The 24,097-nt window shown below is 41.6% G+C and overlaps 4 protein-coding genes across 6 annotated transcripts in view; 3 read left to right on the top strand and 1 right to left on the bottom strand.

The window, feature by feature from the left end:
- The first annotated feature begins 1,201 nt into the window (after positions 1–1,201).
- On the top strand, positions 1,202–4,187 carry LOC106572105 (troponin C, skeletal muscle). Its single transcript, XM_014145948.2, has 6 exons — positions 1,202–1,353; positions 2,117–2,168; positions 2,274–2,417; positions 2,649–2,763; positions 2,863–2,999; positions 3,636–4,187. Exons 1-6 carry the CDS (start codon positions 1,351–1,353, stop codon positions 3,665–3,667), a joined length of 483 nt encoding a protein of 160 aa, XP_014001423.1. The 5' UTR covers positions 1,202–1,350; the 3' UTR covers positions 3,668–4,187.
- Positions 4,188–7,314: 3,127 nt separating this feature from the next.
- taf13 (TATA-box binding protein associated factor 13) lies at positions 7,315–8,516 on the bottom strand. The gene is given in 1 exon segment (NM_001140921.2): positions 7,315–8,516. A coding segment is annotated over 1 exon segment (375 nt). The 5' UTR covers positions 8,270–8,516; the 3' UTR covers positions 7,315–7,894.
- A 59-nt stretch (positions 8,517–8,575) lies between these two features.
- slc35h1 (solute carrier family 35 member H1) lies at positions 8,576–19,520 on the top strand. 3 transcript variants are annotated; one of them, XM_014145950.2, is made up of 10 exons: positions 8,576–8,808; positions 9,511–9,687; positions 9,817–9,967; positions 13,630–13,693; positions 15,220–15,292; positions 16,758–16,926; positions 17,124–17,207; positions 17,338–17,513; positions 17,701–17,830; positions 18,049–19,520. In XM_014145950.2, the coding sequence occupies exons 2-10, from the start codon at positions 9,577–9,579 to the stop codon at positions 18,180–18,182; spliced, it is 1,092 nt and encodes a 363-aa protein (XP_014001425.1). In that variant the 5' UTR covers positions 8,576–8,808; positions 9,511–9,576; the 3' UTR covers positions 18,183–19,520. The 3 variants fall into 3 exon arrangements, with proteins under 3 accessions (XP_014001425.1, XP_014001428.1, XP_014001427.1); XM_014145953.2 differs by having other exon boundaries at positions 8,672–8,831; XM_014145952.2 differs by having other exon boundaries at positions 8,672–9,020.
- A 989-nt stretch (positions 19,521–20,509) lies between these two features.
- Positions 20,510–24,097, top strand: part of col20a1 (collagen type XX alpha 1 chain) — a 36,615-nt gene continuing 33,027 nt past the window's right edge. Inside the window, exon 1 of the mRNA XM_014145949.2 lies at positions 20,510–20,690. The gene's annotated coding sequence lies outside the window, so the exon portion shown is untranslated. The remainder of the gene's footprint in view (positions 20,691–24,097) is intronic.

Here is a 24,097-nt window from a genome sequence, read left to right as displayed (position 1 = left end):
GTACAACATGAGGTAAAGGAGCATGCAAAGTCAAAAAAAGAAAGGAGGACTAGAATAAAGACAGTAGGCACAGAAAACTTTCAAAGGCCTCTAACTGCGTATATAATGCAACATGCGATAGCAATGATCTTCTCATCACTTGATTGATGTCATCCATGATAACCAAAAAAGAGCTCTCAGCACTCAACAGCAACAAGAATGCTCTGACACTGCTCTGTCTCCAGGAAGAGGCCCCGAAGGATGCAAATACCAGATCAGTACAGTAAGATGCCATCCCCTAGGGCTCTGACAGCGCTGCCAGATGCAACAGCTTATCTTGAAGGCGTCTGGAATAAGAACCTAGAGGTTTTAAATGTGTAGCTAGTAGCACCTAACCAAATCCTTCTAGTTGAGTATATAGCCCTTAACCCCCCCCCACTAACAACATGACATCCCATTCTACCTCAAGTAACTGCTCATCATAATATTCCCATATCCCACCCCTCCTCCTCCCTCTCCAACCCTAGGAAACTTCCACTATACAAGGAGAGTCAGGTCTTGAGTGGATGGCCGTACAACCAAAAATCATCTGGTATTCAGGGCACAGCACAGCCAGCTTCCAGCTCTGCAGCACTTTTCCACAGGGTTAGGGTTTCATACCCAGAAGGAAACGCCATCCCACAGCCACAACCCACTCTGGGCCCACCCTTCTTTATCAGCAATACAGAGGCCTACCTTTAGTTTACAGTATGGAAACTGTCAATCCCCATATTTGCTTGAACTCACGAGTGCATGCTTGAAGATCAACTACACGTTGTTTTAGAAATGACGTTTCCGAATTGATTATTTTCAAATGTTGTTTAAAAGGGCTTACTTTGTTCCCTTCTGGAAATCTGCAAAAGAAGGCGTAATGTTGTTACTTTGAGAGTGGGACCAGAGAGACCAGAATTTGTTTAGGTTGATGAGCAAAAACATTGTGTCTGACAGGGAATACCTAGGCCTACTGTTACATGCAGGTACCTTAAACCTGCTGCACTTACAATCACAAGACAAATGTTGCCTTTCAATAGTGACATCTACCTGAAAACTTCCTTATAGCAACGTTTACCCCGTCAATGAAATGATTGTAGCTTCAAGACCATCACTGTCCACTCCAGATTTCGATTGGCTTTTGGGGGCCTCAGAACCCTACAAGTTCAAGATTCTAAATCTGGAGTCCTGTGAGCACCCGGGGGTGTGTCTTAAGTGACCAGTTTAAAGTGTGTCTGAACTCTCACTTGAGGTTTAGTCTTTGTGTAGGGGTGCACACGGATTGACCACTCCTTTGGGATTTATTTCTGTGGATATTTGGGGGAAAGCTCATTCGCAACCATGGTAAGACCAATCATTTGAACACACAATTACATGAATAAAAGCATGAATAAAAGCATAATAAACAGCGAGTTTGTATAGGGTTACATTTACAAGTTACATTTGGATGGGCAATTAAGATGATTAATTTGCCTAATTTGGAAATAATTTTTTTGACCATCATTTTGACAATGTATTGTCTCTTGCAGTCATGTTCACTATTTCATAAAGGGTAAGGTATAAAACGACTAAAACAGTAGTAATTTCCTTAGACCATGATTATCTGGATCTCATCTTGATGAATAAAAATCACTAAATTGCTTAATTAACCAAATAATATTAAGTATTTATAGTAGTATTTCTGGAGCATGACTTTAGGAAAGTTATGCATGTTCAGCAGGCGCAGGTTAGATAGGCTATGGGTTTATGGGTGCTTATTGAGTAGATACTGAGTATCAGACTGTCACACAACCTAAAAGGTCCGGGAGCAAGGCTGTCCGGGTGCGGATTGTGTTAAGGCGACAAATTCCGTCGGGAATGTATATCCGTATGGCCATATACAGGGGGGGGGGGGGGGGTAATGTGTTGAGCCTTAAATAGCATGGCAAATTTGTCAGTATGCCTATAGGCTAAGGCTAACCCTTTTGTGGGGATACCTTTGTGAATGTCAATACGACAAAAATACACTCATCTGATAACATCACTGTTGCCCCCCAAAAATATAGATATAAGTGACCATTTGAGAAATTGCTATGACCTGACAAATGCGGCGCTGTTTTTCCTCTAGACTGATGCACAACAGGAGGCCCGCTCATTCTTGAGCGAGGAAATGCTTAACGGTGAGTAGGTCCATTGCAAAACCATGTTGCCGTTAATTAATAACTTAAATATGTCAGGTCTAATGAATACAATAATTAGTGTCCCGATACGTATCATCATTCCAGAATTCAAGGCTGCCTTCGACATGTTCGACACCGACGGTGGCGGTGATATCAGTACCAAGGAGTTGGGTCAGGTCATGAGGATGTTGGGCCAGAACCCGACAAGACAGGAGTTGGATGAAATCATTGAGGAGGTCGATGAGGATGGTGAGCAACGGCTGAATCGAAAATATACTATATATTAACCTACATTAATGTATGTAAGCTATATAGTTTAAATGGCACGTGTGAAGTGTGGCGCGTAATTAGGCTACTTTTGGGTAACGTATGCCCATGTTATGCTCAGGTGACCTGAGCATGATACATACCTCTTCATATTGTTGTACTTACCTGTTATTTTCGAGCTTGATGCATAATCGATCGGACCCTTCACCTCAGGCAGCGGCACCATCGACTTCGAGGAGTTCTTGGTCATGATGGTGAGGCTTTTAAAGGAGGACCAGGCCGGAAAGTCTGAGGAAGAGTTGGCGGAATGTTTCCGTGTGTTCGACAAGTATGTCACCGGTTTTAGGGTGAAGGGGTTACGTTTTACAGTTTACGTTCATATGTCAACAGGTTGTTAAACTCCCTCCAATATGTGTTGCTTACGCAGGAATGCCGACGGCTACATCGACAGAGAAGAGTTCGCCATCATCATCCGCAGCACGGGCGAGCAAATCTCAGAGGAGGAGATTGATGAGCTGCTGAAGGATGGAGACAAGAACGCTGATGGCATGCTGGACTTTGATGGTATGACAAAGCTACGACGCCTTTCATAATAATAATGGTGATGCTGATTGGACAATTAGCCTACATATTGACCAGCATTCTCATTTTATTTTTACATTTTTATTCCACCTTTATTTTACCAGGTAGGCTAGTTGAGAACAAGTTCTCATTTACAACTGCTACCTGGCCAAGATAAAGCAAAGTAGTTCGACACATATAACAGCACAGAGTTACACATGGAATAAACAAAACATACAGTCAATAATACAGTAGAAAAAAAGTGTATATACAGTGTGTGCAAATGAGGTAAGATAAGGGAGGTAAGGCAATAAAATAGGCCATAGTGGCAAGGTAATTAAGATATAGCAATTAAACACTGGAATGATAGATGTGCAGAAGATGAATGTGCAAGTAGAGATACTGGGGTGCAAAGGAGCAAAATAAATAAATAAATACAGTATGGGGATGAGGTAGTTGGATGGGCTATTTACAGATGGGCTATGTACAGGTGCAATGATCTGTGAGCTGCTCTGACAGCTGGTGCTTGAAGTTAGATAATGAACATTCATAATGAATGTTAGGCCTGTTATTGACCATGAATTACATCACCGTGATTTAAATGATAATTTTCATAATGGATTTGTCACTCTTTTTCAGAATTCCTCAAGATGATGGAAAATGTGCAGTAAAAGAGAGACTCAAGGACATCCCTTTGACCCCCTGCTGACCTATTCTGATCCTCTTTTGACCCAGTGCAATTCTCCCTCACTCTTCGCCCCTTACTGGTCCATTGCCTATGTTCGTCCACCTCGATTAAACTAAACCTCTTCAACAGACAGTCACCTGGTGGGGGTAACCAGGGCTTTTGAGCCCTTCTTGCGTGTGATTATGATGCCCCACTGACGCCAAGCTGCTGCTGTTCCCCCAAATCAGGATGTGAAATTCACTGCAACATCACAGAATGGGTCAGTGGATCACTTACCACATCAACACCCTCAAGCTGGGAGTTCAGTCTAGATGTAGTCTAGATGGGCAGCTTGTGATAGCTGCTTAGACCAAGGCCAACTGTTGCCACTTCACTGTAATTACAAACTATTGTTTGAACCGAGATAATACATGAACAAACACATGCTCACTGGTAGTTGGTCTGACATAATTATGGTCAGTACGCTATTGTTTTGAGGAATATCAATAAAAAAATATTTTATATATTTTTTTCCCCCCCATTTTTCTTTGACCCACACAGCTATAAGGCGTAACAGATAAAGCTAGATCAGGCATATTTACTTATGGCAAAACACAAATTAAAAAATGAATATTATGAAATGATATGCCACACGGAACCTCCTGCCAAGTTTAAATTCTTCATCATTATACAAACTGAACTTTAGGTAATCAAATGAATTACTGATACAGTGGGTTAAGGAACAAAGGACAAACATCAACATTTTCTCTACGTCATATTCATCATCTCCAGCACAATCCCAACATCAACACGTGAAAATGACCCGTTTCCATGTAACGATAAAGGAAGATACAGTAAGTTTCCAATGACATCATCAGCCAATTAGTAGGCAATGCCTACTCAAAATTGGTTAAAAGCACACCGATAATGTCATTGGAAACACTTACACTGCCTTCAGAAACTATTCACATCCCTTGACTTTTTCCACATGTTGTTGTGTTGCAACCTGAATTTAAAATGGATTAAACGTAGATGTTTTATCACTGCCTACACACAGTACCCCATAATGTCAATGTGGAATTATGTTTTTAGAAATGTTTACAAATTAATTAAAAACGAAAAGCTTGAGTCAATAAGTATTTAAATCCTTTGTTATGGCAAGCCTAAATAAGTTCAGGAGAAAAATGTGCTTAACAAGTCACATAAGTTGCATGGACTCACTCTGTGTGCAATAATAGTGTTTAACATGGTTTTTGAATGACTACGTGATTTCTGTACCTCACACACAATTATCTGTTTAGTAGTACATTTCAAACACATATTCAACCACAAAGACCAGGGTGGTTTTCTAACGCCTCACAACGGACACTTACAGTTGAAGTAGGAAGTTTACATACACTTAGGTTGGAGTCATTAAAAGTCGTTTTTCAACCACTCCACAAATTTCTTGTTAACAAACTATAGTTTTGGCAAGTCGGTTAGGACATCTACTTTGTGCATGACACAAGTAATTTTTCCAACAATTGTTCACAGACAGATTATTTCACTTATAAGTCAATGTATCACAATTCCAGTGGGTCAGAAGTTTACATACACTAAGTTGACTGTGCCTTTAAACAACTTTGAAAATTCCAGAAAATGATGTCATAGCTTTAGAAGCGTCTGATAGGCTAATTGACATCATTTGAGTCAATTGGAGGTGCGCCTGTGGATGTATTTCAAGGCCTACCTTCAAACTCAATATTTTTTGCTTGGCATCATGGGAAAATCAAAAGAAATCAGCCAAGACCCCAGAAAAAAATTGTAGACCTCCACAAGTCTGGTTCATCCTTGGGAGCAATTTCCAAACGCCTGAAGGTACCACATTCATCTCTACAAACAATAGTACGCAAGTATAAACAACATGGGACCACGCAGCCGTCATACCGCTCAGGAAGGAGACGCGTTCTATCTCCTCGAGATGAACGTACTTTGGTGCAAAAAGTGCAAATCAATCCCAGAACAACAGCAAAAGACCTTGTGAAGATGCTGGAGGAAACAGGTACAAAATAATCTATATCCACAGTAAAATGAGTCCTATATCAACATAACCTGAAAGGCCGCTCAGCAAGGAAGAAGCCACTGCTCCAAAACCGCCATAAAAAAGCCAGACTACGGTTTGCAACTCACATGGGGACAAAGATCATACTTTTTGGAAAAATGTCCTCTGGTCTGATGAAACAAAAATAGAACTGTTTGGCCATAATGACCATTGTTATGTTTGGAAGAAAAAGGGGGAGGCTTGCAAGCCGAAGAACACCATCCCAACCATGAAGCGTGGGGGTGACAGCATCATGTTGTGGGGTGCTTTGCTGCAGGAGGGACTGGTGCACTTCACAAAATAGATGGCATCATGAGTATTATGTGGATATATTGAAGCAACATCTGAAGACATCATTCAGGAAGTTAAAGCTTGGTCGCAAATGGGTCTTCCAAATGGACAATGACCCCAAGCATACTTCCAAAGTTGTGGCAAAATGGCTTAAGGACAACAATGTCAAGGTATTGGAGTGGACATCACAAAGCCCTGACCTCAATCCTATAGAAAATTTGTGGGCAGAACTGAAAGTGTGTGTGAGCAAGGAGGCCTACAAACCTGACTCAGTTACACCAACTCTGTCAGGAGGAATGGGCCAAAATTCACCCAACTCATTGTGGGAAGCTTGTGGAAGGCTACCCAAAATGTTTGACTCAAGTTAAACAATTTAAAAGGCAATGCTACCAAATGCTAATTGAGTGTATGTAAACTTCTGACCCACTGGGAATGTGATGAAAGAAATTAAAGCTGAAATAAATCATTCTCTCTACTCTCTACTATGACATTCACATTCTTAAAATGAAGTGGTGATCCTAACTGACCTAAGACAGGGAATTTTTACTGGGATTAAATGTCAGGAATTGTGAAAAACTGAGTTTAAATGTCTTTGGCTGAGGTATATGTAAACTTCCGCCTTCAACTGTATGTGAAATAAGTCATTGAGTATGAATATTACTTTCTTCCTCTTTTTACCTACAAAACATAGAAACACACCATTTTCACATATGTTGATGTTGGTGCTCATGAATATGACGTTGGAAAATGTAGAAACGTACCTTTAAGGCTCAAACACATCACACCTAATTTAGATCTAGTGTTCATCTGCCAATCATTCAGCACGCTGTTTTAAGGACCACCCACTGTAGATGTCTGACTGCCAACATTTCACATGTAAATTCAGTGCACACTCGGTTCGCAAATTAGGTTCAGATGTACTCTCGGCCAGCAAACCCTATAGGTGTGTCTGAGCCCTTAGTCCTGCGGAGATAATTAAAGTAACATTCAGAGGGTTTTATTCCATTCACAATAAGGTCCATCTACAGAATTTGTGCGTTCATTTGCACAAATTAAACAAAACATTTAAGTTTTGAAGCTATATCCATTGTTTCAAGGTGTAGAAATCAAATTGTATTGGTCACATACATTTCTTTAGTAGATGTTATAGCAAATGTAGCGAAAGTGAAACGTTTCAGGAGACAACCCATCCATGGATTAATATAGAAAGTCTACATTTGAACTCCGCTCTGGGCCCATGTCCTGAAATCTCACAGTAAAGGATGGATGAAAGCGTCAAGGAGTGGGAGTTACTTTATTCATAAATGTCCATTCCACCATTATGTCACTATCCTTACTGATAAACAGGACAACAATTCTCACCTAAGAGACATTTCCTCACAGGACCTAATGATTGATACTGTAATGTGATATCCTTCTGTGGATAAGGCAGAGTATACCATAAATAAAACTACTTTCTAGTATTAGATGTGTGTATGTTAATGGGGCGGCTGGTAGCCTTGTGGATAGAGCATTGGGCCAGTAACCGAAAGGTTGCTAGATCGAATCACCAAGCTGACAAGGTAAAAATCTGTCTTTCTACCCCTGATCCTAGGCCGTCATTGTAAATAAGAATTTGTTCTTAATTAACTGACTTGCCTAGTTAAATAAAAATAGAAAGTTGTCTATAGAAGGCATAAGCATTTCACATGAGCACAAACATATCTTTAGTCACAAGTGGATGGTCAATGAACAGTATCCACATCTGCAACAACAAACTTTAAATCCTAAAAAAAACATGTCAAATGAAGTGAAAGAGTAGTTTAAAAAAGGGAAAGAAGACGTATTTGCGGTGAAGGCCAAATCCCTCTACCAAAGGCCCTAAGAGCCATAGTTCGCTTCGTCAAAGGCCTTGCGGGCTCTCTTCAGCTCCTCGTTCATCGTCAAGAGGTCTTTCACTCTGGCAAACTTCCTTGGATCTTTCCGGATAAGAAAAACAATGTCCTCCACCTGGACACGGCCCTGGCGTCCGATGGACATGGCTTTGTGTGTCATCTCCGTGACGAATTCGATCACAAGGTCCTCCAGGATGTCCACTGACTCGGTGTAGGGATTCTGGTCATCTCCAAATCCATACATCATACACCGAAGTTCTTTAGAGAACAGCCTTTTCCTTTTGCCGTGGTTCCCATCGGCTCCACCCGCCCCGTCATCCAAATCCTCGTCAAAACCAGCTTCGTCTTCCTCCTCCGCCATCCTCACAGACCCAACGGTGTACTAGAGCTAGCAATTGTAGCTAACGCTAGCTGGCTATGGGATTATCTAACTAGTAACAAAACCCAGTGTGCTCAACGATATTTCGCAAAACGTGCAGGTTAGATGCAATTGGAGTCCTGGCAGTTTATTTGTTTTGTTGCGTTGTGGCAGATTTTTGACTTTATATCAATGACAACAACTCCTCAACCAAATTGTCAATTTCTTCTTCGCTGTAGTTGCCGGAAGTAGCTACAGCAACTGGCTACGTTGTTTTGCTTGGAAAAAACAAAAATACTGCCACCTAGCTGCAGTGCTGGAGTCGGGCGCACTTGATTCAGGTCACCCATTGGACCGGGTAGGCAGAGTGATCCATTGCATTGGACCAAGGTCTACATTCCACCAAGCACCGACGCGCGTCTAGCAAGCAAAATCAAGTGCATCGCTTGTCTGGCTGCGCTTAGTCCACGTAGAGCCTGCGGTTTGTACTGATGAATCGATGCCGTGGCCCGTGTGTAGAGTGGACTAACGGCAACAACAAAGTAACGTTACTGTAATTTGGAAAGTAAAACAATGTTCAATTACTCTGTACAGCCATGTGTTTATATGCATCACTTGATAGCTAAGCTAGCTAGCCAACGGTACGTTATTTAGACGCAGCTTTGTATAGCAGTTAACAGGACCGGTCACACTTTGCTTAGCTAACGTTAGTTAGCTAGCTAGTTTACCTGCTTTCGCCGCCGTTCGCAAGCAGGTGAGTTCAGTCAGACAATAGCTAGAGTTTAAAATGTTTTCATAAGATATCTGGTTCAGCTAGCCATTGTAACTAGCCAGCTAACAAGTTATCCACTGTCTTCCCCAGTGGCTTGCCCCTCCATATTTTATGTGCTTTGTTAGCCATGCCATATGGCTCAGGTTTATGTTTTCCAGTGCCTTCATCATCAGCAGCAATGCATCTATTTAGTTTGGCAACATAGGCTTATCTGAGATTATAGCTACAATATTAATTATGAGAAAAAAAATCAGCACGTTCATGTACAGTATCCCCACAACACACTATGGCTGTGTCAGTGCTAACATACAGCTGGGAGTATGCTCATTACTCACTGATAAGACTGGTCAAACAGATTCCTCAACGCAGTCACATGCTCAGCCAGCAGCAAATTATATCAGTTATTTTGTCTTTAATTATATTGTCAACTTATCCCATCTTTTTCGCTCTTCTCTCCCTTCCCCGCTTTCAGCACATTGCTCCTGTTTGAAGACAGTGCCTCTGCAGTAGTTCCTGTGGGGAAGGGTGAAGCAGCACCATGGCTTGCCCTGTCCAGTTCCTATGCCGGGCTGTCCGCACTGTGGGCCTGGTCCTCGTTTACTATGTCTTCTCCATCGGCATCACCTTTTATAACAAGTGGCTGATGAAGGTCAGTCTGAGGCTGGCTCACACTCCTCATGCGACATAACATTGTGATCTTGGTATGTTTGCTTTGCATGCAGTGCCATGTAGCTTAACTCACTGTCACTGTTCCCATCCCTTTCCCTCTTTCTCTCAGGGCTTCCACTACCCACTGTTTATGACGCTGGTCCACCTCACCATAATATTCTGTCTCTCTACCCTGACCCGCTCGGCCATGCAATGCTGGACAGGGAAGCCTCGGGTCATGTTGAACTGGACAGACTACCTCACAAAGGTTGCCCCAGTCGGTGAGTGCATATATTAGAAGAATGTACGCCAAACAGTTTGAGTTGTATGTGACACGATATAATCAACATGGACTTCAGTCTGCATAATAAAAGGCATAGTCCGTCTGTGTGATAAGATACCACTGTCTGCTCTTCTCTCTACTAATCTAGGCTGTAACTACTTAAATACATCTTAAAGGGGCAATCTGCAGTTCAAACTATAACAGTGGTCACACCCGCCACCTATTTGGTAAATAGCTGAGGGATGGGGTTGGAGAAATGTATCCACTCTCAAATTCATAGACAGAGCTATGGATGGAAGGACTGACCATCCATGAGATCGAAATTATAGTTTTAACCATGTTTTCAGCCTATACAATGTTTGTTTACATTTGAGTCATTTTGCAGATGCTCTTATCCAGAACGACTTACAGTTAGTGCATTCATCTTAAGTTAGCTAGGTGGGATAACCACATAGCACAGGCATAGAAAGTAAGTCAAGTAGTACAAGTGCTGGTTCAGTTCTTTTTGTTATTTTTTTTGTGTGGGGGGGGGGGTTGAGGTGAGGAGGAGGATTATTTAAGATACTGTTTGAAGAGGTAGGGTTTCAGATGTTTTTGGAAGATGGGCAGGGACTCTGCTGTCTTAGCTTCAGGGGGAAGCTGGTTCCACCATTGGGGTGCCAGGACAGAGAAGAGCTTGGACTGGGCTGAGTGGGAGTAATTGTAAACAAAAACTGTATAGGCTGAAAACCTGGTTAAAACTATAATTTTGATATCATTGATGGTCAGCTGCCATCCCGTAAGGGTGGGAGGGCCAAGAGACCTGAGGTGGCAGAACAGAGTGCTCGGGTTGGGGTGCAGGGTTTGAGCCTAAAGGTAGGGAAGGGCAGTTCCTCTTGCTGTTCCATTGGTAAACACCATGGCCTTGTAGTGGATACAAACAAAGGCGTAAAACAACCATATACTGTATTTGAGGTTTTGAGGGGTATACTACAAAGCAGGATCAATGAGTTAGCCATCTAACTTGCCTAAATATAGATGCACTGAAAATGTGCATGGTCTAATCGACTCAACAACCAAAAACGCATCTAAGTTTAGATTTCATAAATGAACCAGAAAATCAAGTTATTTCTGGTTGTTAATCAAAGTTGGCTGACTAACTAATTGATACTGCTTTGTATACTGAAGAAACATGCAACAATTTCAAAGATTTTACTGAGTTACAGTGAGGGGAAAAAGTATTTGATCCCCTGCTGATTTTGTACGTTTGCCCACTGACAAAGAAATGTCATCATTTTAATGGTAGGTTTATTTGAACAGTGAGAGACAGAATAACAACAAAAAAATCCAGAAAAACGAACGTCAAAAATGTTATAAATTGATTTGTATTGTAATGAGGGAAATAAGTATTTGACCCCCTCTCAATCAGAAAGATTTCTGGCTCCCAGGTGTCTTTTTATACAGGTCACGAGCTGAGATTAGGAGCACTCCCTTTAAGAGTGTGATCCTAATCTCACCTTGTTACTTGTATAAAAGACACCTGTCCACAGAAGCAATCAATCAATCAGATTCCAAACTCTCCACCATAGCCAAGACCAAAGAGCTCTCCAAGGATGTCAGGGACAAGATTGTAGACCTACACAAGGCTGGAATGGGCTACAAGACCATCGCCAAGCAGCTTGGTGAGAAGGTGACAACAGTTGGTGAGATTATTCGCAAATGGAAGAAACAAAAGAACTGTCAATCTCCCTCGGCCTGGGGCTCCATGCAAGATCTCACCTCGTGGAGTTGCAATGATCATGAGAACGGTGAGGAATCAGCCCAGAACTACATGAGAGGATCTTGTCAATGATCTCAAGGCAGCTGGGACCATAGTCACCAAGAAAACAATTGGTAACACACTACGCCGTGAAGGACTGAAATCCTGCAGCGCCCGCAAGGTCCCCCTGCTCAAGAAAGCACATATACATGCCCGTCTGAAGTTTGCCAATGAACATCTGAATGATTCAGAGGACAACTGAGTGAAAGTGTTGTGGTCAGATGAGACCAAAATGGAGCTCTTTGGCATCAACTAAACTCGCTGTGTTTGGAGGAGGAGGAATGCTGCCTACGATCCCAAGAACACCATCCCCACCGTCAAACATGGAGGTGGAAACATTATGCTTTGGGGGTGTTTTTCTGCTAAGGGGACAGGACAACTTCACCGCATCAAAGGGACGATGGACGGGGCCATGTACCGTCAAATCTTGGGTGAGAACCTCCTTCCCTCAGCCAGGGCATTGAAAATGGGTCGTGGATGGGTATTCCAGCATGACAATGACCCAAAACACACGGCCAAGGCAACAAAGGAGTGGCTCAAGAAGAAGCACATTAAGGTCCTGGAGTGGCCTAGCCAGTCTCCAGACCTTAATCCCATAGAAAATCTGTGGAGGGAGCTGAAGGTTCGAGTTGCCAAACGTCAGCCTCGAAACCTTAATGACTTGGAGAAGATCTGCAAAGAGGAGTGGGACAAAATCCCTCCTGAGATGTGTGCAAACCTGGTGGCCAACTACAAGAAACGTCTGACCTCTGTGATTGCCAACAAGGGTTTTGCCACCAAGTCATGTTTTGCAGAGGGGTCAAATACTTATTTCCCTGATTAAAATGCAAATCATTTTATAACATTTGACATGTGTTTTTCTGGATTTTTTTGTTATTCTGTCTCTCACTGTTCAAATAAACCTACCATTAAAATTATAGACTGATCATTTCTTTGTCAGTGGGCAAATGTACAAAATCAGTAGGGGATCAAATACTTTTTTCCCTCACTGTACAGTTCATATAAGGAAATCAGTCAATTGAAATAAATGAACTAGGTCCTAATCTATGGATTTCACATGACTGGGCAGGGGCGCAGCCATGGGTGGGCCTTGGAGGGCCAATCAGAGTTAGTTTTTCCCCACAAAAGGGCTTTTTTACAGACAGAAATACTCCTCAGTTTAATCAGCTGTTCGGGTGGCTGGTCGCAGACGATCCCACAGGGGAAGAAGCCGGATGTGAAGGTCCTGGGCTGGTGTGGTGACGCTTGGTCTGCGGTTGTGAGGCCGGTTGGACATACTGCCAAATTCTCTAAAACGATGTTGGAGGCGGCTTATCGTAGAGAAAGTATGATTCAATTATCTGGCAACCAGCTCAGGTGGACATTCCTGCAGTCAGCATGCCAATTGCATGCTCCCTCAAAACTTGAGACATCTGTGGCATTGTGTTGTGACAAAACTGCACATTTTAGTGCCTTTTTATTTTCCCCAGCACAAGGTGCACCTGTGTAATCATCATTCTGTTTAATCAGCTTCTTGATATGCCACACCTGGCAGGTGGAAGAATTATCTTGGTAAAGGAGAAATGTTCACTAACAGGGATGTAAACACATTTGGGCTCAAAATTTGAGAGAAATAATATTTTTGTGCATATGGAACATTTCTGGGAATTTTTTATTTCAGCTCATGAAACATGGGACCAACACTTTACATGTTGCATTTATATTGTTGTACAGTATATTTCACCCCTCTGATGGGGTACAACAGTTGAGCTAATCTCATGAGGCATTCACCTTCCTGTCAGTAAGAAAGAAACCCTTTGTTAGTAGGAATAAAACAGTGTGCCATGATATGATCAACAGTCCTAAAAAGCTGTCTCTTTCAGCCATTGCAACAGCGCTGGACATTGGACTCTCCAATTGGAGCTTCCTCTTCATCACCATCAGCTTGTAAGTGTGTGTGTGTTTACTACAGTGGCTTCAGAAAGTATTCACACCCCTTCACCTTTTCTGCATTTTGTTTCAGCTTGAATCTAAAATGGAATACATTTACATTTGTGTCATTGGCCTACAGTACACACAATTCCCCATAATGTCAAAGTGGAATTATGTTTTTAGAAATGTTTAAAATGAATAAAAAAAGTTTTGAGTCAGTAAGTATTCAACCCCTTTGTTATGGCAAGGCTAAATAAGATCAGGAGTAAAAATGTGCTTAACAAGTGACATAATAAATTGCATGGACTCACTCTGTGCAATAATAGGGTTTAACATAATTTTTTAATGACTACCTCATCTCTGTACCCCACACACACACAATTATCTGTAAGGTCCCTCAGTCGAGCAGTGAATTTCAAACTCAGATTCAACCGCAAAGGCCAGGGAGGTTTTCCAATGCCTCGCAAAAAGGACACATATTGGAAGAGCAACAAAAATACACATTGAATATCCCTTTGAGCATGGTGAGTCAATCCACCCAGTCACTAAAAAGAAACAGACGTCCTTCCTAACTCAGTTGCCGGAGAGGAAAGAAACCCCTCAGGGATTTCACCATGAGGCCAATAGTGACTTTAAAACAGTTAGAGTTGAACAACATTGTAGTTACTCCACAATACTAACCTAATTGACAGAGTGAAAAGAAGTAATGCAAAGAAATGAACTATATGTCCTGAATATAAAGCGTTATGTTTGGGGCAAACACAACACATTACTGAGTACCTCTCTTCATGTTTTCAAGCATGGTGGTGGCTACATCATGTTATGGGTATGCTTGTCATCGGCAAGAACTATTAAGTTGTTTAGGATAAAAATAAACGGAATAGAGCTAAGCACAGGCAAAATCCTGGAGGAAAACCTTGTTCAATCTGCTTTCCAAAAGACATTGGGAGACAAATTCACCTTTCAGCAAGACAATAACCTAAAACACATGGCCAAATATACACTGGAGTTACTTACTAATATGACATTGAATGTTCCTGAGTGGCCTAGTTACAGTTTTGACTTAAATCGACTTGAACATTTATGGCAAGACTTGAAAATGGCTGTTTAGCAATGATCAACAACCAACTTGACAGAGCTTGAAGAATTCTAAAAAAGAATCATATGCAAATAATGTACAATCCAGGTGTGCAAAGCTCCAAGAGACATACCCAGAAAAACTCACAGCTGTATTCGCTGCCAAAGGTGGTTCTAACATGTATTGACTCAGAGTTATGAATACTTATGTAAATTAGATTTTTGTATCTCATTTTCAATACATTTTGAAAAATGTCTTAAAACATATTTTCTCTGTGTTATTGTGTGTAGATGGGTGAGCTGTTTTATTTATTTAATACATTTTTGAATTGGGGCTGTAACACAACAAAATGTAGAATAAATCAAGGGGTATGAATACTTCCTGAAGGCACTGTATGTATCTACCTAACTTTGATCATCAATGTTCTGAATACCATTAGAATGTCTTTGTATGTTTCCTCCAGGTACACAATGACCAAGTCTTCTGCAGTGCTCTTCATCCTCTTCTTCTCATTGGTTTTTAAACTAGAGCACCCGGTAAGTCAATTTCACTTGAGATAGGCTAACTGTTGTTGTTTCTTCTTGGTCATTATTTATCCAGTAGTATTTATGGGTGTTGCATGACAGACAATTGCATTTAAAATTCACTCTTTGTTCATACTACATGTTTGAAAGACAGTGTTCCTGCGTTCGCAGAGACCACATTCACAGTAAACGCTGCATATGTCGGTTCAATCGGAAATTACTTTTAAATGGTGCATTGTCCAAATCCGCGTTCGAATCCTGGCTTTTATAATAAAATGTTGCTGAACTTTGACGAAAAATAAGTACAATGTTCTGTATTTATGTTAAAAGTAGAACAGGTATGAAATGCAAAATAAGGCTTCCTTTTCACTCTGTCAATTAGATTAGTATTGTGGAGTACCTACAATGTTGTTGATCCATCCTCAGTTTTCTCCTATCACAGCCGTTAAATGTAGCTGTTTTAAAGTCACCATTGGCTTGGTTGAATCTGTTTGAAATTCATTGCTCGACTGAGGGACCTTCCAGATAATTATGTGTGGGGTACAGAGATGAGGTAGTCATTCATGCTAAACACTAGTATTGCACACAGGGTAGGTCCATGTAACTTTTTAAGCACATTGTTACTCCTGACCGTATTTAGCCTTGCCATAACAAAGGGGTTGAGTACTTTTTGACATTTCAACTTTTCATTTTTCTTTCATTTGTAAAAATGTAGCATCGAAGTTTCCCTTATGGCTCAGCTCAGGTGCATACATACATCATAGAAATATACATAATTTACACACACACACACACAGAAGTCAGCTCAGACAGATCCAGCTCCATCAGCAACAGTTTTTCATTTAGAATGGAAAATGAATGTGTTTATGCAACAAATGTTGGTGCATTGCATCACATCGAACCACATCGGTTCATTCCTCGAATCCAACCCGAATCGCACCGAATTGTTGTCAACTAAAACGTAGACTATCGTTCTGGTATTGTATCGGAGCCCATGTATTCAACGTTAGATACGTATTGAATCGTCTTGAAAGGGAAAGATGCACATCCCTTATACCTAGGTGTACTGTAGCCGCTCACATGGCTAGCCCATTCTCATTAAAGACTTTCTTACCACACCCCCTCACAAATTACACTGTGTAATATCTGGCTCATTCATTACTACAAAGGCAAGACTTGCCTCATTGAAGTCTCTGCGGTTGCAATCTTCCCACCAAGACACTCACTTTCCAATGTTCTAACGAGCTATAGGATTCAGTGAATGGATTCTCTTTTCATGCATAGGAGGAAGTTCCATTCCCTTCAGGTGTATCTAACTATGTGTATATGCACTTTGTGAAATGTGTGTGTATTTTATATATATATATGGTTGTGTACTCTGGTTCCATGCCCTTGATGTGAGAAGATGAGGAAGTGCATAATGTATGCATGTGGACGAAAGGTTTCTGTTCTGACCCCCAAGTTACTGTTTTTACAGAACCCATACCTGATCGTGGTGGTCCTTCTGATAGCCAGCGGCCTATTCATGTTCACCTTCAAGTCGACCCAGTTCAACCTGAAGGGCTTCATCATGGTACTGTTGGCATCGTTCATCGGCGGGATCCGGTGGACCCTCACGCAGGTCCTGATGCAGAAAGCAGAGCTGGGTCAGTTAACACCTAGTCTCAGATATCCCAAACCGGGAAACAGTGGATGTCGGAACATGGTTAATGTGGGAGGCAACCCTTCTGCCTAGGGAGACTAGTTACCGAGCGTCATTGTGTTGTTGTTTGGACTTGTCCTTTTATTTCCTGATTAGACATTCAGCCCAGTAACCCCACTCTTCCACATTCCACTCCCACAGGGCTCCAGAACCCAATAGACACCATGTACCATCTACAGCCACTCATGTTCATGGGCCTCTTCCCACTCTTCCTCTTCAACGAAGGTAAAACTTTTACTATGATTCTCTCTAACCTGTTTGTGATAATCCATGCCTGTCAGTCTGGGCATGACATAAGTGCCTCTATCTGTGTGTCAGTACCTATCCATTTCTCTCCATCTGATTCTGTCTGCAGGGCTGAGCCTAAGTACCTCAGAGAAGCTGTTCCGTGTGAATGAGCTCTCTCCCCTGCTCTACACTCTGGTCATGCTGAGTATCGGCGGATCACTGGCCTTTGGCCTGGGCTTCTCCGAGTTCCTGCTAGTCTCAAAGACCTCCAGTCTCACTTTATCCATAGCAGGGATCTTTAAGGTAAGGAGGGTAACACAGTATATCACAAGTTACCCTCTCTGTATCCCTTCAGCTCCCTCACTTAAATTGCTTCCTTTTACACCATCTCTCCCTCTGTCTCAAGCACTCCTTGTTTCACCTCCCCTACACTCTTTATTCAAAGTGTATTTTTCATCTCCCCCTAACGTACCCTCGCTGTCCCCACTAGGAGGCGTGTACTCTGCTGCTGGCAGCAGGCCTGATGGGGGACAGGATGAGTGGACTCAACTTGATGGGTTTCGCTGTCTGTGTTTCTGGCATCTCCCTGCATGTGGGGCTGAAGACCTACTATTCCAAAAGTAAGTGTTCATACAATTACTATATGTGGTATCCTACACTGTAAAATGAAAGCAAATTGTTGTCAATCTATCCCTGGTGTAGTCAGTATATTAGGTATGTTGTAATTGCTTGTTAATCAAGCCAGCGCTGCTGAAGGTACCGAGGGTAATGGAAAGGTATTTCAACAAGCTGTCATTCATATCCAGTAATTGGGTGTCCTTTTTCTAATGTACTCCAGGTAAAATTCACTCGTTGAGACAGCTGCCCGTTAAAAACAGCCAAGACCTGGAAGTACCACTATTATGTCATAATGAAGACGAGGGGGAGGAGACAGCTGCTGATGATGATAAAGAGCAGGAGATTCTACTCTGAATCAAACAAGATGGCTGACTGACTGTCTTGTTCCAGAGAGGCAAAGAGAAGGGATCACTGCCTCTACCTCCCTTTCCAACCGAAGTGCATGAGTTGAGGAGCAAACAGGTTGAGAGGAGATTCTGGAACACTTGGAGGACAAATGGAATTAAATTCAAAAAGTGTATTTATTGCAAAAGGTATAGCCAACGTGTTTTGGCTTTCGGCCTTCTTCAGAGAGGCCACAGAGGAACAGAAAGGAAGGCTTCCGACCCTCTACAGCCAACTTACTCCATGATTGTCAGTCTGACCAGCATTTGTCCAAAATCGCTGAGCATTACCGACAGTAACATGGACGGACACCCTAAACTTTATCAAATACATTTACTGTTGCCTTTTAAGGGCCTTCAGTGATGTGAAGGAGAAGTGTTTACCTTATAATGTGAAATGACCAAACCATATGTGCCATTATAATGATACATGTTTCTAGAAATGGGGGACCACTTGCCTAAACATCAGACTGTTACCATGCTTACTCCATGATTGTCAGTCTGACCAAAGTCGCCCTAAAAAAATAAACAATATTCTCTATAAGCCAAAATGTTGAATAAAATTATATTTACACATACTTTACTGCTTGAATGTGCTGTTGGTCCTTCTGGTGGTAGGTGGAGATAGGGTATCCACAGCAAAGTGTTGTTTACCTGACTTTTTGCGGTGCCGGTAGGTTCTGTCGTTTGTATTTTCAATCTCTTGACTCATTGCACGTGCTGCACAATATGTAAACAATAGCTGTTTGCCGTTCGGTCCGTGGTTCGGCTCGGCCATATTGGGCAAGTGCTCGTCACGTGCGAATTGCATCAGTATTGAAAATAAAAACAGGAAATAGAAACTGATATACAGACCAGTGTACTAAAGTCCATGTTGATAATACTTCCCTGTGGATATTTTGTATTAAATTAGGTCCGACATAGGGACAAAATTGGCAGGTGAAGTAAGTTAAACGTTCTGACTGTTTGGAAATACTAACCCTCCGTTAGAGACGAGTGTGTAAATATTTCATTTTAGTAATTTAGCAGACACTTATCCATAGTGACTTACAGTTGTGAGAGCACACCTTTTTCATACTGGTCCCCCGTGGGAATTGAACCCACAACCCTGTTGTTGCAAGTGCCATGCTCTACCAACTGAGCTACACATAACTCCACATTGTCAAATGCTAATTAAATGTCATTATTTGAGTTAAAGCGATTCTAAACAATTTGGTTGTCATTTGTTTATGTTGAATTGGGTAAGCACAGAGCTTTTGTTGCTGCTACTATGTACTGTATGTTATTAAATAAAACATTTGCACAATTATTCAGAACTGTATGCATCATTTCTTCACAGAGGTCTTTCAAATAGCTGTACTCTGTGTGTTATGTGGTCCTCACCTGCTGGCCGACCATATAATCATAATCAGATTTAACATGATGTGCACTGCCAGGCCTTCAGCTGCCTTTATTAGATTTTCTCATTTTGAATCTCATTTCATGAGGAGAGAGCTCCCTCTCATCAATCTGATTGCGTTGACTTAACTTATAAAACCTGTGGTCTTATGAGCACAATTCACTGGGTAGACAGAGATGGGCCCTGTCACTGAGTTTGGAAATGTGGTAACACTGACAACAGGGACGGACTGGGATCAGAAATCGGCCCAGGCCTTTCCATAACAACGGCCCATTATTTTCCTTGAGGCTCCCATACCGGCCCTATTTTTTCTCGAGGCGCCCATTATTAGCCAAATAATTTTCATTCTGTGCAAAACCCCCAATTTAGACAGAGGCACAAAGCAAAAGATGGACCAGCTCATCTGGCATTTGTCCGAACTGCCCTATGGCCAGTCCGTCTCTGACTGACATGGCTATGTGGTAAAACTGTCATCTCTATTGGGTTTATAACCAGAGTAGACCATGAATGTTTACATTCACTTTTGCATTTGCCATTTACTGTTTTCATTGGGTGTTGTGTTTTGGTCCAGTAAATGTTTATTTTGTGTAAGAACCCTTATTCAGTCTTATTCAGAAAACAACACTTTTTTACATTACTTTCTCGCCTTTCATATACTGTATTAACCTGCCTGTTGCCCCATTTTTTTCCCAGGTCGCATGCACCCCAGCTTCAGCACGTATACTAAAGTTCAAAGGAAACAATGAATTAAATAATGTCGATATTCTATTAAACATTATTCTTATGTGCTAAGTGAGGAGAGGCATCTGACTAGGCATGTTAAGTCAAACATGAAAGTAAGGGCTGTTCTCTTGGTAATTTACACGTCTCTGAAACAGTGCACCACGCCCATGTTCGGGTGTAGGAGGGCTGCCCGCAGTGTCGAACGATCATATTTCATCCCCAACTCCAGAAGATAGAACTTGATGGGGGAGCAAAGCAGTCCTAGCGGAAGTTCTGCCTGTTGACATCCTCACCTTTGGAATGCAAAAGTCTCATCTCTCGCTGAAGGAATAACCTGGACGTAACTTGCGACCCCAGGTAGGCTGATTGGCTCTGTAACATGTGAAATTGTTGCTACTTCATTGTTACACTGTAGGCCTACATCTAGTTTATATTAGCCTACGTGATATAGTAGGTGAGTCACAGAACATGCTTCGCAGTCGCGCCTGGTTTGCTCTCTCACTCGCATAGTGCAGGTAGACAGACTGAAACAAAGATGTAACCCAGCCCCAACATCGCTTATCGGTTCTATTTTGAGAGGAGTGTGAAACTCGGGATGTAGTTCAATGGCGGGGGTGGAGTGATAAATCTCAGCAACATTGTATGGCCGTGATGAAATGCCTTGTAGTGTCTCCCGCCCTAGGCTTATAGGAAGCGACCCCATCCACCTGCGAGGTCTACTGAAATAGGCAAGTATGTATGGAATTAATTAACAAAGAAATCACCTGGGCAAATAATTCTATTGGGGTTGTGGTTAACATGCCTTGCAACACTGCTGTCAGAAGTGGGGGCATGGTGTTGTCAGAGGTACCGGTAGTTATGTGAAAAGGCATTAAACAAAGTTGCAGCACGGATAGGTGCTTCCCAAAGGAGGGTCATGGTCAGCATGTTTGACTTGGAACCAGAGAGCTGGGCCTAACAATAGTCACCAAAAGCTGTTTTGTGAGAGAGCAAGCACTGGCAGTATGACACCTTATTTCTAGTATAGACCATTATTTCTAGTATAGACCATTATTTTCCTCTTTCTGGTATGCACAGGAGAACAGTTTTCATTGCATAACCGTAGGCCTACTTTGTTCTGTCCAGTGTCTGACAGACAAGAAGTATGGAAGAAATACAACAGAACCGTCGATTGATTTGCCCTCTACCCCAGTGTGACGAAACATAAAGTTTTACGACAATCAGACAAGTAGCTACATGTCAACACCCTCTGGCTGGAAAGGATGAGTGTACTGTACACATATATAGGAAAATAGTTGTCATATGTAAGCTAGGCCTTTGACTTCTGCAGAAGAGGGTAAAATAATATTACGGAATATTTTGACATTTAAAAATGGTTGTTGAACACAGTTTTTCGTGTGGACTGGTGCCCATTGCATGCCTAAACATGCACCCAACAGTTTCCTGATACACACACACACAGCTGTCCTCTCAGTTTAGTGTCTCTTCATGTTATCAGCCTCACATGACTGCATGCTTTGATGCTGGTGACCCAGCTCTGATGCCCCTCCCTGTCTCCTACCTCAGTCAGACACCTGCAGTATAATGGGTCTTAGAGTGGTGTCTGTCTGTGGAATTAGACCATTCAAATTAGAGGGCTGTCCTAATGGCGGGCAGACAGTATTTAAGCATCTGTACTGGCCTTGGTGTCAGTGGGATTCAGCATTTTCAATGTTCCCATTGGAAAAGCGAGGGACACTTGGGGCAGTGATGGTCCTGGTATTAAGGATGATGGTAATTGGCCAGCCAAATGACTGCTGTCACCATAATAACCGTTCGAATAGCGTTTAAAAAAATATAATTAAAATGAAATAAAAATATATATTAAAATAAAATATATGCGCGCCGAACCAGTCAAAAGTTTACTCATTCAAGGGTTTTGTAGAAATGTATTTATTTATTTTATTTAACTAGGCAAGTCAGTTAAGAACAAATTCTTATTTACAATGACGGCTTACCAAAAGGCAAAAGGCCTCCTGCGGGGACGGGGGCTGGGATAAAAAAAAATATGTGTGTGTATGCATGCATGTACAATTGAAGTCGTAAGTTTACATACACCTTAGCCAAATACATTTAAACTCAGTATTTCACAATTCCTGACATTTAATCCCAGTAAAAATTCCCTGTTTTAGGTCAGTTAGGATCACCACTTTATTTTAAGAATGTGAAATGTCAGAATAATAGTAGAGAGAATTATTTATTTCAGCTTTTATTTTTTTCATCACATTCCCAGTGGGTTAGAAGTTTACATAGACTCAATTAGCGTTTGGTAGCGTTGCCTTTAAATTATTTAACTTGGGTGAAATGTTTCTGGTAGCCTTCCACAAGCTTCCCACAATGAGTTGGGTGAATTTTGGCCCATTCCTCCTGACAGAGTTGGTGTAACTGAGTCAGGTTTGTAGGCCTCCTTGCTCGCACACGCTTTTTCAGTTCTGCCCACACATTTTCTATAGATTTGAGGTCAGGGCTTTGTGATGGCCACTCCAATACCTTGACATTGTTGTCCTTAAGCCATTTTGCCACAACTTTAGAAGTATGCTTGTGGTCATTGTCCATTTGGAAGACCCGTTTGCGACCAAGCTTTAACTTCCTGACTGATGTCTTGAGATGTTGCTTCAACATATCCACATAATTTTCCTTTCTCATGATGCCATCTATTGTGTGAAGTGCACCAGTCCCTCCTGCAGCAAAGCACCCCACAACATGATGCTGCCACCCCTGCGCTTCACGGTTGGGATGGTGTTCTTCGGCTTGCAAACCTCCCCCTTTTTCTTCCAAACATAACGATGGTCATTATGGCCGAACAGTTCTATTTTTTTTCATCAGACCAGAGGACATTTCTCCAAAAAGTAGATGTCCTAACCGACTTGTCAAAACTATAGTTTGTTAACAAGAAATTTGTGGAGTTGTTGAATAACGAGTTTTAATGACTCCAACCTAAGTGTATGTAAACTTCCGACTTCAGCTGTATCTCATCAGCCACCTGGTGGAAGGGACTTTGTAGATCTGAGGCTCTTTTTCCTGTTGCTTCCATCATCCTCCAAATCCCACCAACATGAGTGCAACTGGTCCTTGTTTGGGAACACACACACCAAAGCACGCAACAGGCTGACCAATACAAGGGTTGAAAAATTGGTGGCCATCCGGGCGAATTTGAGGCTTTTTGAGCATGACAATGAGGTTGGAAAGTAGTGAAGATGAGGCCTCAGACTGATGTTCAAGTGGAGGACATTGAGGAGGTCTAGGGAGAAGACATGGAAGCCTGAGAGGAAGACAACCAAAGCTTTAGTTTCTAGACTATCATTTTACAGATATATGTTGAAAATGTTTTTGGGAGATGGATCGTTGGGATCATCAATATTCCCTTTCTTTTGTTGGTCAGTGAAATCATCCAATGTGAAGTGTCAACTCATTTAAATAAAGTTCAATTCATAACAATGTTTTTATTTTTATTTCTATTGGAAGGATTTAAGCATTTACAATTGTTTACTTATGATAATGTAAAAGGTTTATGTTTCTGTCTCCATATGATATGGTAAATATATCCAATGCAAAAAAAATCTACATTTTAAATGGTATTAATATTCATTTAATATTCATATATTTTCTGTTAATTTCCATATATTCCCATGGCAAGTTTCCACCTCCTGAATATTCCCCAAAATGTGCAACCCTAATAGTGAAGACATCAAAACTATGAAAGAACACATATGGAATTATGTGTA

Source organism: Salmo salar, chromosome ssa15 (assembly GCF_905237065.1).
Source record: "Salmo salar chromosome ssa15, Ssal_v3.1, whole genome shotgun sequence".
Classification (NCBI taxonomy): Eukaryota; Metazoa; Chordata; class Actinopteri; order Salmoniformes; family Salmonidae; genus Salmo; species Salmo salar.
Note: the sequence above shows the minus strand (reverse complement) of the source record. Positions and strands in the feature narration are given on the sequence as shown.